This window comes from Alligator sinensis, unplaced genomic scaffold, assembly GCF_000455745.1.
Source record: "Alligator sinensis unplaced genomic scaffold, ASM45574v1 scaffold135_2, whole genome shotgun sequence".
Taxonomy (NCBI): domain Eukaryota; kingdom Metazoa; phylum Chordata; order Crocodylia; family Alligatoridae; genus Alligator; species Alligator sinensis.
The window spans coordinates 523,627-539,002 of record NW_005842067.1 but is presented as its reverse complement, the minus strand read 5'-3'; the positions used below and the strand labels follow the sequence as shown (position 1 = coordinate 539,002).

The 15,376-nt window shown below is 39.9% G+C and overlaps 1 protein-coding gene across 2 annotated transcripts in view; it reads right to left on the bottom strand.

The window, feature by feature from the left end:
• NR3C1 (nuclear receptor subfamily 3 group C member 1) overlaps nt 1-15,017 on the bottom strand; it is a 136,718-nt gene extending 121,701 nt beyond the window's left edge. The window contains exons 1-2 of one of the 2 annotated variants that reach the window (XM_025204031.1): nt 14,864-15,017; nt 12,874-14,083 (exon numbers count right to left, since the gene is read on the bottom strand). In XM_025204031.1, coding sequence (XP_025059816.1) covers nt 12,874-14,069 — 1,196 coding nt within the window. In that variant the 5' untranslated portion in view covers nt 14,070-14,083; nt 14,864-15,017. Of the gene's footprint in view, nt 1-12,873; nt 14,084-14,158; nt 14,599-14,863 lie in introns of those variants that run through there. The other variant, XM_025204029.1, reaches the window with a different exon arrangement.
• Nucleotides 15,018-15,376: the final 359 nt, after the last annotated feature.

Sequence of the window (15,376 nt, the reverse complement as noted above, 5' to 3'; positions counted from 1 at the left end):
GACAGAGGTGTGTATTTGAAGTCTTATTTCATAGTAAAGGTCCACTTAAGCTTTGCATATAAAAGGTCACCAGAATTTTGTTCATATAGAAAAGTGTTATTTTCTCTAACCTTGTTCTCAGAAATAGCTGAACCATTTTGACCAAATTTTTCAAAAATGAAATTCAGCTTGAGGCAGACATACATGTGATTAAAGTTTACCAACATTCAAGTCAAACAGAAACATAGTCTCACAATGGAAAGTCTCTAGTGATAAGAGTAATATGGAGTGGTACTGGCACGTGTTATAAAGCCTTACCCTGTAAACATACTAAGTACTGCATTTCTCTCAAAGTCTTAGTGAAAGAATCCCAGTATTTGAGAAATAAGATAAGACCAACATGAGAAAACAAGGAAACCCCAGGAACTAAGTTTTCAACAAGTTTAATTTAAATAATCTATTGCTATCTTACAAACCAGGCTTTAAAGTGCAGGTAGTCAGGATGCCACAAGCTACTAGTGCCAAAAGCTTGATAATACAGAAAAGGAAGGGGAAGAACAAGTTTCCAAGCATTCACCATCAATATCTGATACAACAATCTTCAGAGGTGGTCTAGAGCTGTCAGAATTAGAAGGCCTTTGACTGGACTTTCTTCAACACCCGAGGCACAACAAAAAGCTCACGAATGACCTTTCTCTAGCGATAGAAAGGTATACATAGTCCAGACCTACAGCAAAGCTGGAGTTTCCCTCTCCCTCCCCACCATTTTGGATAGGCTCATTACTATTCTAATCCTAGTACTGCTCAGAAGACATCATTTTTCCCAGGGAGCACTCACTGTGCATATAGAGTCTGACAGCAGTCTGTATGTAAGGAAAAAGCTTCCCGGGTGCACCGTCTTCACAAAAAGTAGACATTGATCTTTCCGAAGCATTAGAACCAACATACACAGTGCAATTAATTCGAAGCAATAAACTCCAGAGCAGTTTGAGTTGGAGTAAAGTACCTGCAGGCTCAGCATCTACACATGTACCTAGGGCAGCCAAAATTTGAGCTGGAGCAGAGCAGGCCCAGGCCAGCAGGGGACATGGGCAGAGGGGCTAGCTGAGCACAAGGGTCCTGAAAATCCAGAGCTGTGTGGCTAGGCGGCAGGCAGAAGTCTGGGTCCCTGCTGGCTGGGCCGACCAGGCACAATTTATGCCTGTTGTCAGTGTCTACATATGCATTTAACCAGTTAATTACTGGGAAGCATCCTTCTGCTCTCTCTTCTGGTTCATCCCTTCAGGAAATCCTCAAATTGGTGGCTATTCTACCACTGGCAGTATATGTACCCAATCTGCAGGTTGAATAAAGACAATTTATCTCTCTGAGCACTAAAAACCAGATGAAAAGGTAGGACACAAGAGAAGCAGAGAAGGGGTGGCAGCTCTTTTACATATTTCTGATCAGGAAATACTTCTTGATAACAACTCCTGCAAATAATTTCCTAGTAGCACAGGTCTCTGGAGGTAGAAAAAATCCAAGTCTACTCTCCTGGTTCCTACAATTGCCAATGTCCACTGCTTCACTGAAGGTACAAGGCAATTAGGTAATACTGTTTGGTTGGTTTAAGATGGGCAGAACAATTTGTTTAAAACTGAGCCATAACTAAAATGTTGTTTGCAGATATTCATATTTTTGCTAGAATAGAATTCAGAGTTGATTGATTCTCATAACATGCGCAAAGCTTATTAAATATCAGAAGAAAGAACAGTTTTTCTTGAACACACAATTAATGTAAAGATTGGTTCAATTTGAAGTTAAGCTTCTGGATTATTACTTCCATTTGCTTTCTCCAAGTTTAAAAAAACCCCTACAAAAGTTAAATGAAAAACTGAAATTCTGATAGCCTTTGGGGTGTAACAACACTGCATTAAGCTTTATGAAAACTGGAAAACTCGACTATAAGAACAGTAATCCTCGTCATTTATGACACCTGTAACTAAATCAAGACGTTTCAGCACAATTTTACAGCAAGGTAAAGGGCAGAAAAGTACCAGCATCTTACCAGCATCACTTTCATCTAAACCACAGTCAACAGTTTTTCAAATGATCATGGCCAATTTTATTCTAGTTTGCTGTTCTTCCCTATTTTAAGGTCATCAGAAGCATGTATTAAGCAGCATGACAATTCCCTACAATAAAAATTGCCCTGTGCATTTTAAATTTTTTCCAGACTAACAATTATCTTCAGTATATGTCTTGTAAATTCTTCTTCTTTAGAACTACTTAGCCATACTTCCAATTTATGATACTCTGTAAGTGCCACTTTCCTTCTACCTAGAACATGGGTTAAACAGCTACTTCTTTCCACATGCTATTTATCATCTCAGACACCCTGTTATATGAATGATGGAACTGGATGAGCCTATGGAAGAGAAAATTATGGTTGTAACATACTGGTGGCATTGGAGCATCTCCGGGCAGTCTCAATTATGCTAACATGGAGTGTAAATAGAATTATACTTTACAAGACTCAGTTGAGGGCTCTTGGTGGAGAGGAGGCATTACACAGCAAGATATCCAGGAATTTGTCCAAGAGGAAATGAACCTAATGCTACATTGTTCACTCTTGATAAATCTTGTAGTCAAGTCATCAGTTCTTTGTAACAGATTCCCCTGAAGACCTAGCTATGATAAACTCAAGAGTGCAAACATAGATGTGCCTCCTTTGACCGTTGCCAATAAAGCCACTGTATGAGATAACACCTGATTTCCATGTTTTCTGACAAGAAGCATCCTAAATATGGCCATTTATTACAGGTTATTTTAAAAGTTTATTTTAGCTTCCTAATAAGAGTAAATCCAGTTGGTTTACAAGTGAATGTAATAAACAGATTTTTCAGGAGAGAGGTAAATAATAGTATATATCATTAAGGGAGACAGAATTGAAAGGAGTCCACAGTTAATATTTTGTCAACTGACTGACATATTTGAGGAGGGGGAAAAATTCAAATCAGTAAACATTTTCCACTTTTCTAGGCCAAATCTTGGGAATTAGCCAGTTCTTCAAATTAAATTAAATAATGAAAGGTGTCACTGGCTAAATATACAAAATCATTGATGCAAAAACACATCTCTCCCTCTTTATACCTCAGACTAAATGTGGCATGTTAATTAGTAAATGATACAGTAGCAACATAAGGCACCTTGAAAATTAGATTATGGTAATTATCTCTCTTTCATGGACAGTGTTTATGGGTGTTAAATACTGTATCAGAATGGGGAGAAAATTATTAAGGGGAATACCTGGCCTCCAAAAGGATAATAAAAGCAATGCATACATTTAACGGTATAGTAGGCAAATATGTTATATAAATGAAAAACTTGTCAGGGTCAATTTTTGATGTTCCAAGTTTCAAAGCCTATGACCTATAGCACAAGCCAATATAGTATTAGTTTCAAAAGATAATCAGCAGAGTTCTCTTTCCAACCAAAATGTGATTAGTCAAATTGTGGACAAGCAGCAATTTCCATATCAGCTTTTGAATCTTGATCATCAAATGAACTTTTCTAATCTTAAGTGATACTACAGATCATGAAACAGAATGAAAGTAAACCTTTTAAAGTATTTTAAGGTTACAAAAACACATATTTAAGACACACAAAAATAGTGAAGACAAAATAGCCAAAATATTTGAAGATAAATTTTCTCTTTTTCATATTTTTCCTGCTCAATGTACAAACAGAACACTAGTGCATTAAAAAACATTATTTTAAGAGTTATAAGAGTTTGATCAATAAACAGGCATCCTATCTAGCTGATAATTTTAAAACTGTAGCCAGCACATGAAAGAACTAAAACTCTTTATTTTTAAAAAGCTGTTTCTTTAAACAATGTTTCAAGTAGCAATAAAGAATAATCTTTATAACATGCCTGGAATTCAAGAGTTGGGTCAGGCTTAAGAGTTATATTTAAACCAACAGGCTCATTCTGAAATGGAACAGACATCTTTCCTTTCCAATGTAATTGATTTCTACTTTTAATGGAAAAAGTAATAGAAATATAATAAACTAATTTTGAAAGTCCCCAGTGGTTTTAGTTATCTTCAGTGCTGCCTCAAACTTTACATATGCAAAAGACATTAGGACTAAAATGTGTTCATTGCAAAATGATATTGAACCAATATTTATCATTCTTTATAGCAGGGGTTTTCAATTCAACCTTCTGGGTACACTTCTGGAGGAGTGGGGGAAGGGGACAGGGGGAGTGGCAGCAGCTGGACGCACAGCGGGGGGGTGGCGGCGGAGCGGGTTTGCACACAGTGCCATGGGGTGGTGGACCGCGGCAGCAGCTGCTGTCATGTGCAAGCTCCCCCCAGCCACGGCCGGCCAGCACCTGTGCAGCCCTCGGAGGGAAGCTGCCCCCCACCCCGCAACACAGCATGGCGGGTGACGGTGCTGCATCCCTGCCCATCCATGCATATCCCCTAGCCTCTTTCCCCCAGTTGACAACCCCTACCCTACAGTATTTTTCCTGACATAATAAACGTAATTCAAGTAATATGACATTGAAAGAAAAAAGATTAACAACAGTGCAAGAAATACATAATTTTATTTTAATTTTGATCGTGAATAGTCACTTTGTGCCAATGCTCTGAAAAAGAATCTAGGCAGAGATAACAGTGTCAGAATGTTTCTAGCTTACAATGAAAAAAACACTAATGCTCCATGCTCAGCAGCAAACGGCTACTTATTCTCATAAAACTGTAGCTTTATTTTTCAGTCTGTAAAAGACGCTTATTGGCTTGTGTTCCTTTAAATATGTGCATATAATACCCATTAACTTTAATTCTGGATTCTTTAAAAGTTATTCACTGCACCTGCTATGATTTTTTTGAACATATGCACACGCTCCCTTAACTTGATAGAGATATCCCATACCAACTTTAACCTAAAACAGAAACCAAAATTAGAAATCAGAGATTGCTTCTCCATATTTTTAATTTTTTTTTACCATGCTGGGGGACAAGCACCTAATGCAGGGGCAGGCAATTACTTTGGGCAGAGGGCCGTTTACTGAGTTTTGGCAAGCCATTGAGGGCCACATGACAGGCAGCCCAGGGCAAATAAATATTCATTTTCTACAATTTTTCAGGGGCCCTGAAGGCTGGATAGAATGGCCTGGCAGGCCGCATCTGGCCCCCGGGCCGCATTTTGCCCGCCCCTGACCTAATGTATGGTCATGACATCACTTTTCCTTAAAAACGTAAAAGTTATTTTAGTAAGTTCTGAGAGTCAGGGACTCTCTCTGTTACTTAGTGAAAACAATGCTGTTGGAGCTAAAGAAATTATAAAAATGCATCAAAGGCACAGTCACTCTTCCTGTCATGGAAAAAATCACAGATATCTTATAAGATGATATTTTCCAGTGTAGCTGATTTCCCTTCCAATTTTTGAGGATGTTGGCTTTATAATTTGTACCCCACCATATAAGATATAGCAATCTTAAAGTTGTTCTAATGTACACCCAGATGTGATCATTAGGGCAGCTGGGGATTGCCAGATTACAATTAACTCTAGACACAAAGCCAACCCAGCCATACTATCACATATAACCTACTTCAGAGATACCCAGAAATGGCAACTGCAGCTTTATCCCACATGGGATTGCCTTACCCCAAGTGAATACCCTGGAAATAAATTGTGCCATTTTTGCAGCCCCTCTGCCCTCAAGACCATCAAATAGGGATATTTCTGGGGCCAGAATCTCACCTATGGCTTCCAAAATTAGTTAAATTGGTTTGAGAATAAAAATCTACATACTTTCCTACTAATACATAGGTGAGTTTGTTCCTGAATTGATCAAAGAGCCAGATTCTGCCACCCCTACGTATCTTTGGCATTTGCCATTTTTTTTATGAGACTACTCTCAGAATATGGGACTAGTCACTGTGAAAAAAGTGACAGAATTTGGCCCCAAGTTACTCAGGCAAAAAATGCAACAATACTATTGACTGAATAAATTCAAAATCATATTTTTTGCAACAACACTAGACAACACATAAAGGATAAATACAATCAAAAAGCCTGAGGCTGAATTGATTCAATCTTTGCAGGTTAGTTTAAACTGCATAGATTGAACCAATAAGCAAGATAACAGGCATTCACTTTTGATTCCAGACAGGCAGTCACATGCCTGTTGTGGCTCAGGCCAGAAGCCAAGTGGCACTAGAGCATACCTCCCTGCTATGCTGGATCATACAGCCTGGGCCATAGCTAGCCTGCCTACTCTGAGGCAGGGTTTGTGGGGGAGGTGTAAAGCTTCCTGGGGTGCTGGGGGACTGTGAGTTAACTTGAATCAGGAGGGGATCTGACACAGAAGTTCAATAAACCAATTTAAAATAAATCAGTTAGGTCTGATACTACATCTATCCAGGTTTATCTTAAACTGGTTTCAGCCATTGTGAAAGTGCTTTATGTGCGCTGAACTTCTGTTATGTTACAGATCTGAACCAGTTTCCAATTACTTATACAGGTTTATGTGCAATTTCTGTCCCTAGCCAAAATATTCTCTCAATGTAATACTTTAAATTCCACCCAAGTTGAGGAGCATTGTTTTCAGGCTGCAAAATATTAATCTCTAGCAAAACTGATTTCAAACACCTGTTTTTATTTGCATTTTACAACATTTGTAAAACAAAACCAAAGATGAACCCAAAAGAATTTAAAAAGTGCAATTCCATTCATTTTCCTAGTGTAAGTGAAGCTGGGTGTAGCGATATACTGATTACCATTTTATTTACTTTGAAAGTAAGGGACACGATTCCACCTAATGGGTATTTAAAACCTACATGAAGACAGACATCCAGAAACCCATAAAGAAAGTGTGGATGCTGAAAGAGATCACATCTAAAATCCTTATTTTGTATGAGTTACAATCCTTTGCAAATACCTCTAAATAATTAACAACTTGGTTTAAGTTACTCTTAAGTAAAGGAAAATGAGTCATGCTCATGTTTTTAGAAACCCACGTGTCATCTAAAGAATACACATTAGAATGACAGGAAAAGTCTAAGTGGAAACTTGTCTGCCTTCATCATACAATTAAGTCAAACACTGTAAACCCAGTAATATTTGAGAGTAATGTTATATGCAACATTTTAACTGCTGCGTCACACATTTTACTCTTATGAAAAACATTACAAGTAAATAGGATTTGTTTACAATGTACCTTTATGACAATCCCCAATGGAAAAAGATAACTGAGCACTAAATCAAGTTCAATTACTATTTAAAAATGGATAAAGCGTAAACTCACAGCATGGAACAAAATCAACTTGTTCTCCATAATTAAAAGATAGAATTAAACATAGATCACTGTAATGCAAGCAACATTAACAGAATATACAACTCTAATCAGGCCTATGCAGCACTTCATAAAAACCTGTTTAGTTCCCATCCTGCTATAACTGGACACTGGAAGACAAAAATGGATTAAAACTATGCATCTGATCACTAACGGAAAAGCCCTTACGTGCACAATGGTTTTTAGATTATGTGCCATAAAACACTCCACATCTAATTCCCTTTGGGCAAAAATCCTACTGTATTCCAAATTTGCATAACAGGTATCCTAAACATATGCTCCCATAATCTGTTCTTTCAACAAATTTATCTCAATGTGCAGCCAAATCCAGGTGCGTGGGGATGGGTCGGCACACTTGATCACACCGCAGACCGATCCAATGCCACTTATGTGGCCCGCAGGTCCAGATAGGTTGGGCACCATCTTTTCTGAGTTGTGTTGACTAGTGCCCAGTACTTGGTGTTCAGGCAGCTGGAGAAAATGTTGCCACTGGAGTCCATCTAAAGAGAAGGGGGTGTAAGGGCTAGGCTCAGAGAAGTGGAAGAACCACTAAAAGGGGCTCTTGCAGTGGCCTGGTTTTGGAAGAGTTGCATGTGCACCTGATGAAGGATTTGGGAAGTGATGAAAGGAAGACACTTACAAGATATGATGCAGGAAACAAATTACAGACTATAGAGAAGCTGACACAACTTGCTTTATATGGGTTCCCTGGAATTCCCTACCAACTCCTAGTGGAAGGGTTACTAAAAATTGAAGACTAACAGGTGCTACCCTGAGAGAGAAAGATGACAGAGACTGAATGGAAGACTGTGGTTTTGAACAAACTACAGGACAGGAAACGAAGACACACTCACTGCAGTTCCCCATGTAATTGCAAACGCTGACCCCCAAGTAGAAGCTGAAGTTTCTGTCCAACAGCCTGCATTCACATCTGGTTAACAGCTCCCACAATACTAATAATGGAACAGTGTATCCACTCATGTAGTCTACAAGAAACCTGTAAGATATTACTTAGATTGTATGGTGGGTCAGAGTTTCCATTATCAAGCAGACTGCTTTATATCCAACAGTGTAAGAGGCTACAAAAATAAAATGCAGAAAACCAGTAATTTGCCAAGTACTCAGTTCTCTCTTTAGTACTAATTACTCTAAAAATCCCTGTCACCCTGGGAGACTGAATTCTGGAAACAATCAGAGTTATGGAACCAGGGCAGCGACTGCCAGAACCTGAGAACCAAGGAGGAGGAGGAGGAACAGTTGATAGGACTATATGGGGAAAGCAGAGAAAATTCATTTAAGAAAACTGGCCACAAATCAAAAAAACAAAGTTAGGACTCCAGTTTCTTTTCTCCCCTAACAAAATGGCCCACCTCTCACACTTGTTCCTTTTATCTTATTAATACCCAAGTCACTTTTATTCTGGAAGCAACATTTTTGATGGCAATAGACCAGAGGAGCACTCTCTAACAAGCAATATATTTACATTTTTTCTGTCTCTGTGGTCTCTCTGTTGCTATTGGCATTATCTCCCACTCTCCCCCCTACCCTCTTCTAGCTTTGGATTTACTGGCAACTCCAGATTATAATGCTAGAAGCACTACCAGTGCATCAATATCATCAGAAAGCCTAACAATGCACACAATTGGTAGCTCCACACCAAGATGAAAAATACCTGTGCTGTCTCTACTTCTCTCACAAGTAAGTCTAGCATTAGACTATTCTCACTTAACCCCCCCCCCCCAAAAAACCCCTACAAACAAGCCATTTAAAAAAATTTCACTGATATTTGTAGAATACAGCGACATATACTATTTGACTTGCTATAGAGCTAGACTGGGGGTTTTCAAACTTTTTGGATCATTGTACCCCTGTCAGCCAGACACAGAGCGGTGTACCCCCGGCTGCTGAGTGGGGCGGGGGGGGAACAGGAGAGGTGGCATGCAGCCGGACACAGCCATGGCAGCTGCTGTGTGTGAACTTCCCGTGCCCCCTGCGTCTGGCTGGGTGGGCAGTGCCTGCACAGCAGTGCAGGGCAGCGCTCCGTCCCCACCTGCCCATTCATACCTCCTAGGGCTGGGGGTATGCATACCCCGGGTTGAAAACCCCTGAGATAGACAAATCACAAAATGTCAAACTACTCAGTGAAACTGAAAAACATTGACCAAATACTTTCAACTAGCCATATTCTTCTCTCTGATTTTGCCACACCCTTGCTTACAGAGATCAATAATAGTGATCTTCTCAGTTTTTCCCTCTACCTCCCTGTCTTTCATTTCTGGCACATCCTGCTCAGTGAATAGTTCAAGTGGATTTCTCCTGCTAAGAGCTTTCATAAATAGCAGCAGGATGAAACTGACGTGATTTTTGTAAGTTTCAGTGCTACCAACAATGTTTTTGCCCATCAGTAGTAAAATGTCAGGCTGCACCTTAAAGCTTTGGGCGGCAGCACAAGTACTGAAGTGGTCTGTTTGCAGACTTGGGGAGACAGCGCCACATTAGTTATGCCCACTTCAGAACTGGAAGGTTATTTCCAGCTGAGAGAGAGAGAGAGAGAGGGAGAGAGAGAGAGAGAGAGAGTGTGAGAAATTAAAGCTAGAATCTGTAGAATTTACAAAGTGTGCCATTAAAGCTTCTACTCTTCACAGACAAATCATTTCTTTCTAAGCCTCAATTATCCCATATCTCATTTAAAGAGGTTAAAAACAAAAACTTTTAAAACTGCATGACTAGCTCACAACTGCAATACCTCAGGACCAAGTCAATGTTAGGCATTTTCCTTAACCAGGATTAAATATTATTTGAACAGCAGAACAAAAGCTTAGCTTTCCTTCCCATATGCTTAAATATAATTAACATTTTATCTATGCTCAAACTAGGAGCCAGACACTGGCAAAGCGTTTTGTCAAAGATGCAGATGTAGCAATTCTTCCTCTCCTCCCCTCGACAGATTAAGTAGAGTCAAGATCCCAACCTTGACCTAAGCAAACCAGTTTCTCTAGGAATAGAGAGATATGGGCTTCTTGCCAACTAGTCCTTTATTTCTAAGACAGATGACCAGCCATGACAAATTATGTTTGTTTACCAGTTTAAACCAGTTAGACAGGGACTGCAAACCTATGACAGACCAGTTAACAAAGGACAGGATTTCTAAAAGTATTTAAAAAAATTGAGTTTCTTATAATGCCTCAATTTCAAGAGAAGAAAATTAGACACAGAACAGTATTTCTGGCTGTGAACTATCAATTTTTGTGGTCAACTTAAAGTCAAAGTTGGAAAGCAAGAACTACTTTCTTTATCTCTGCCACTTACAAAATAGACCATTTGGAAACTGAATGTTATTGACTGACATTCAGCTATGGGTATTAAAAAAATATTTTCCTTTCTGTATTTCAAACAAAATCACGTAGGAAAAAAATCCATCCTCTGAAACAATGCACGGAAAATAGTTAACAACACATAGGAGTCCTGTGGAAGACCAGGATGTCAGCACTTTAAAGAAAACTTGTCATCATCTGAACAGTATTACCAGCTAGCTCTACTCTGTGGGTATTGTAGCCAAATATTGGCCTTGACCGACATACCCGTCTGGTATAGGCCTAATCCTGCAGGCTGCTGTCTTAAACTCTTTACTAAGTGTGTAATTAGTACCATAAAGTTGTTTCCAAATGAAATATTTTAAACCAGTTGCTCAGCTTGATTTCACAAAAGCAACAACAAAATCTGTCAAATGTTGTCCCTTTTGGATTAAAAACATTCTATACATGTTATGAAAGCGACTCATGTTGTGACAAATTTAACATGCAAAAATATAGGAGCATGCCTGAAATTCATCTAGTTCATGTACAGCTTATAAACATTTTAATATAAACAATTCATATCAGAGTCAAAACCAAGTACAATCACCCTTTCAAAATGAAAAAAAGAAGATAAAATCCACTACAGGTTCAGAAAAAACTAGCAGTTGGTCTTAAACTAATTCTATATTAATAACTATTTACACATATTCACCGTCAGGCTCCATACAAAATAATCTGTGCGCACACTGACATTAGTATCCTAAATTTGAAAACTCTATAACCTTGTATGAAAAAGATTTTCCACCAGTTGCCACTGAAGGCATTACTATTACAGTACTGACAAGCTCTCTCAACAGTCACAACAAAATAGATTTCCAATTCAACATAAGGAATACTATAGAGTACACTAAATATTCATAAGGCAATAAGCCCATTTTGATACAATTTTAGTAGTTTACTCCAAAACTTTCAGGTTTTTTTACACTACAAATCCAACATTGCTAAGGAAATATAGAAACAAACTAGCAAAACTTCACTTACTGAAACAATGCAAAAACTCAACATTATAAACAAATTAGAGTACATCTCCCACTTCAAACAGAAAAGGTGTAGCCTGTAACACACTTTCTGTCCATCAATCCAGTCTCCAGCCACTAACTTGTATCTTGTAAGATACTAAAAAAAAAATTAAAAGCAAAGATCCCAAGAAAAACCAAGTTTGGTTGTGTTTTGTGCATAAAGTTGTATCTCCTGAAACAGACTACAAAGAAGCTCAGTGAGAGCCCCTGATTAAGTGAAACAGTCAATATTAAAAGAAATGCTCATCTAACCATAACACTGACTGAAAGATGGAGGGGGGGGGAGGGATCAGAAATCAACTAGAGACCTAAAGTTAAACCGTTTACAAAAGGTATCACTACTAAGCTCAGGTCAAGGATCTATGATCTGCCTGACAAATAAGAAAAAATAGATGGCTGCTCACTGAGAAAGTTGGTGCTACAATATTTTTCTCCTCCGGGAGTAAAAGGAGTTAGTTATATTTCCTCAATATTCACTTTATTTAATTATTTTTTAAAGTGCTATCCCAAACATATTGGGTAGCTGGTGTCCATTTTAAGAAAATAAATCTATTATAAAACAGGCACTCAGATTCATTTCAAGAGTTAAATTTTGCCAGTAAGTACGGACTTTTAGGTACAGTTAAATCTTTCTGCAAATGCTCTTATCTCTTGTAAATGTTGTTGTTAGACAAGCAGTTAGGGATTTCACGCTTGAAGTCTTGTTATCCATGTACAGTCAATAAAGCTCCATGGTAAACTTGATGCTGTAATTCAGCTTAAAAATCTAACTCAAAAATGTACACAACCACCAAGTTATTTTTATACAGAACATCTGTAGTAATATTGGGGGGAAAAGAATTAACCCCTAAACTCCTCAGAGTATAATGGCTTTTGCATATGCGTAAATCAGTCTGAAGTATTTTAGGCGTTGATCTTTCTGTCAAGTGGTCATATTTTCCCTTTAAGTCATACCTTTAAAACATGATTCAAGGTTGTCCAAACCCCCTAGCTAAACACTTGGTTGGTCACTTTTCTACTATACCATGTAAAAGTGGTACATTAAATGAAGTGAGATGACAACACCATACAAATACACAGCCAATGCAAAAAAAAATATCGACATGTACATTGCTAGGCTGAATAGCTATATTTCTAGTGTTTTATTATAAGAAAATGCAAATCTAATTACCTTGAATAGCCATTAGAGAAAGAAGATCTGCCAGAAAAGTTCAAATTTCCCATAGGAGATAGAGGGTCATCCCCAGATCCCTGGCACCTATTCCAATTTTCTGTACCGGCAGTAAGAGATGGAATGACATTAAAAACTGGTTTCTGATCCTGCTGCTGTGAGCGAGAGGCAGTATTCAGGTCATAGTGATATATCTGTCCTCCAGAGGTACTGACACCATGGACAGAAATGGCAGACACTTTAGTACCCAGTACACTAGACCCAGGAAAATTAGCTTGACAATAAACTGGGCCTGTTTTCTCTTGCTTTATGCCTGGGGTACAGAGTTCAATGAAGTCTTCCTTCTCCGTCTTCACTTGAGGCATCTGCACTGGGGGACTGGACAAGAGATCTCCACGCTCATTAATTTTAGGCTTAGTGTCTGGTAAGATGAGTGGCTTGCAGTCTTCACCTGAATTTCCTTCGTGGAGAAATGCCTCATCTGCAGCTAGAGGGGAAAGCAAGCCACCTTCATCTAGTAATGGGTCAAGTCTCCACGGGCTTCCATTTGGCTCTTTACCCGGCGAGATTGGTGGCAATTCTAAATCCTGCAGAATATCCAGGGTGCTTTGGTCCTCAGAGAACAACTTCATGTTGCCACCACTAGAGCCAATCTGGCCCTGCATTAATGTTCCTGGCTCTAAAGGGACATTGCAGTTAGTCATGACTGGGAAGTCCTGCTTGAGTGACAACCCAGAAGACACTGTCCCCTTAGTGCCCTCTGCCAGACCAGAGGACTTGTTCAAGCTTGCAATGCTTTCTTCCAGGAGCCTGAAGTCTGTTTCTCCAGAAGAGATGCCGATTTGGCCCTGCTGCGGAAATCCAATGTCATTTCCCATCACTTTTGAATCTGTCTCACCCATGTACAGTCCCATTGAGAGCGACACTGCCTTGGAAAGATCTGGCTGAGGCACATTACTTACTAATCCTTTTGAAAAGTCACCCAAAACAGGTTGCTGTTTGGAGTCTGACTGAGAAGACGCAGGCAGGGGAGATGTAGACGCAGGCAGGGGAGATGTAGACGCAGAAGCCTTGACGGTAGCTCCACCCCTAAAGGTTGGATGAAAATCCATCACAATCCCTCCTTTGTCATTGAAGCGCACAATTTTCCCTGCTTCCTCTCTCTCTGAGGAGTTCAGCGATTCTTTGGGATCCATTCCTTCAACATTGGCTATAAAAGAAAAATATTTGAAGTTAGCAATAGCATGACAACAGCACAAAAAACCTGATAAGCAACAAGGCAAACCTGGTTCAGCTTCTCCAAGGGAGGCAGCAGAGCAGATGGATTTAAAAACCAGACACAAGCCTGACATTTCTCACTGTCACTGAATATACATGTTGTTGCTTGGAACTAATGAGAACTATTTTTAAAAGCTTTTCTAGACTTGGGTTAAATCGTAAGTCATATCACCCCCTGTCACCACAGAACTATTTGCTACACAACAAGCCAGTTTCCTTAATGAACCATCAGGCTCTACAATTTTCTTGCCAAACAAAGGAATATGAAAAGGGCTGCAAGTACCCGTGCGACAAATGCCTAAAAGTAAGCTTAATTAAAGCTTGAAACACACTCCCTTTTCGAAAGTGCTGTAATACAATTTTACAAATGTCTCTCTCTCGACAGTTCAGATGCATCAGTTGGTGTGGTAAGAGCAGCGCAAGACAAATTTCCCCACCCACCGACTAGACAGGCACACTACCCAAATGTTTTGCTATTGCCCATTGATCTATTGTAATTCTTCCCCAAGAAAACACACACAAGACGGGATCGAAGTCCGTTAGCTTCCTACGACACGGGCTGCCAACCCCACATTTTCCAAGCAGAACCGGTGCCCCCCGCACCCAAACTCAAACAAAGTCCGGATCCCCCCCGGCGAACACCCAAATCCAAAACAAAATCTAATTCTGCTCAGCTCCGACCGCTTCCCAAATGCCGGCTGCGCCCACGTACTGCTGATCCGCGTTCAGCTCCTAGGAGCAGCCGCACATTTGAACCGAGGACTTCTCTCAACTCTTTCCTTCTGGTTGCAACAACTGCAATCCAGGAGCCACGCAGGACGGACAGCCCCGGGACAGCGCGCCTGAAGGACGGCAGCGTAAAAACCACCCAAAGAAAAATGACGGCATAAAAAACGCTGAAAGAAAAGTGACAGCATAACAAACGCCGAAACAAAAGTGACGGCAGAAACGTGCTCAAACAAAAGTGACGGCAGACACATGCGCAAACAAAAATGACAGCAAAAAGTGCTTAAACAAAGTGCGGGTTTGCTAACGAAACAATTTAGTAAGGAAAATAATCGCGGAGATGGCAAGAGGAACGCTATCAGGAGTAAGCGGGGAGCGATACGAGTACTGTCGCGGCAGCAGTCATCTCATTTTCTCTAGGGAAGGGGCTCCACTCACTCCGGGCAGGGGCGGGCGGGCTGGCGCGGGGGACAACCGGCGGCGCCCCTCGTCCGCGTCC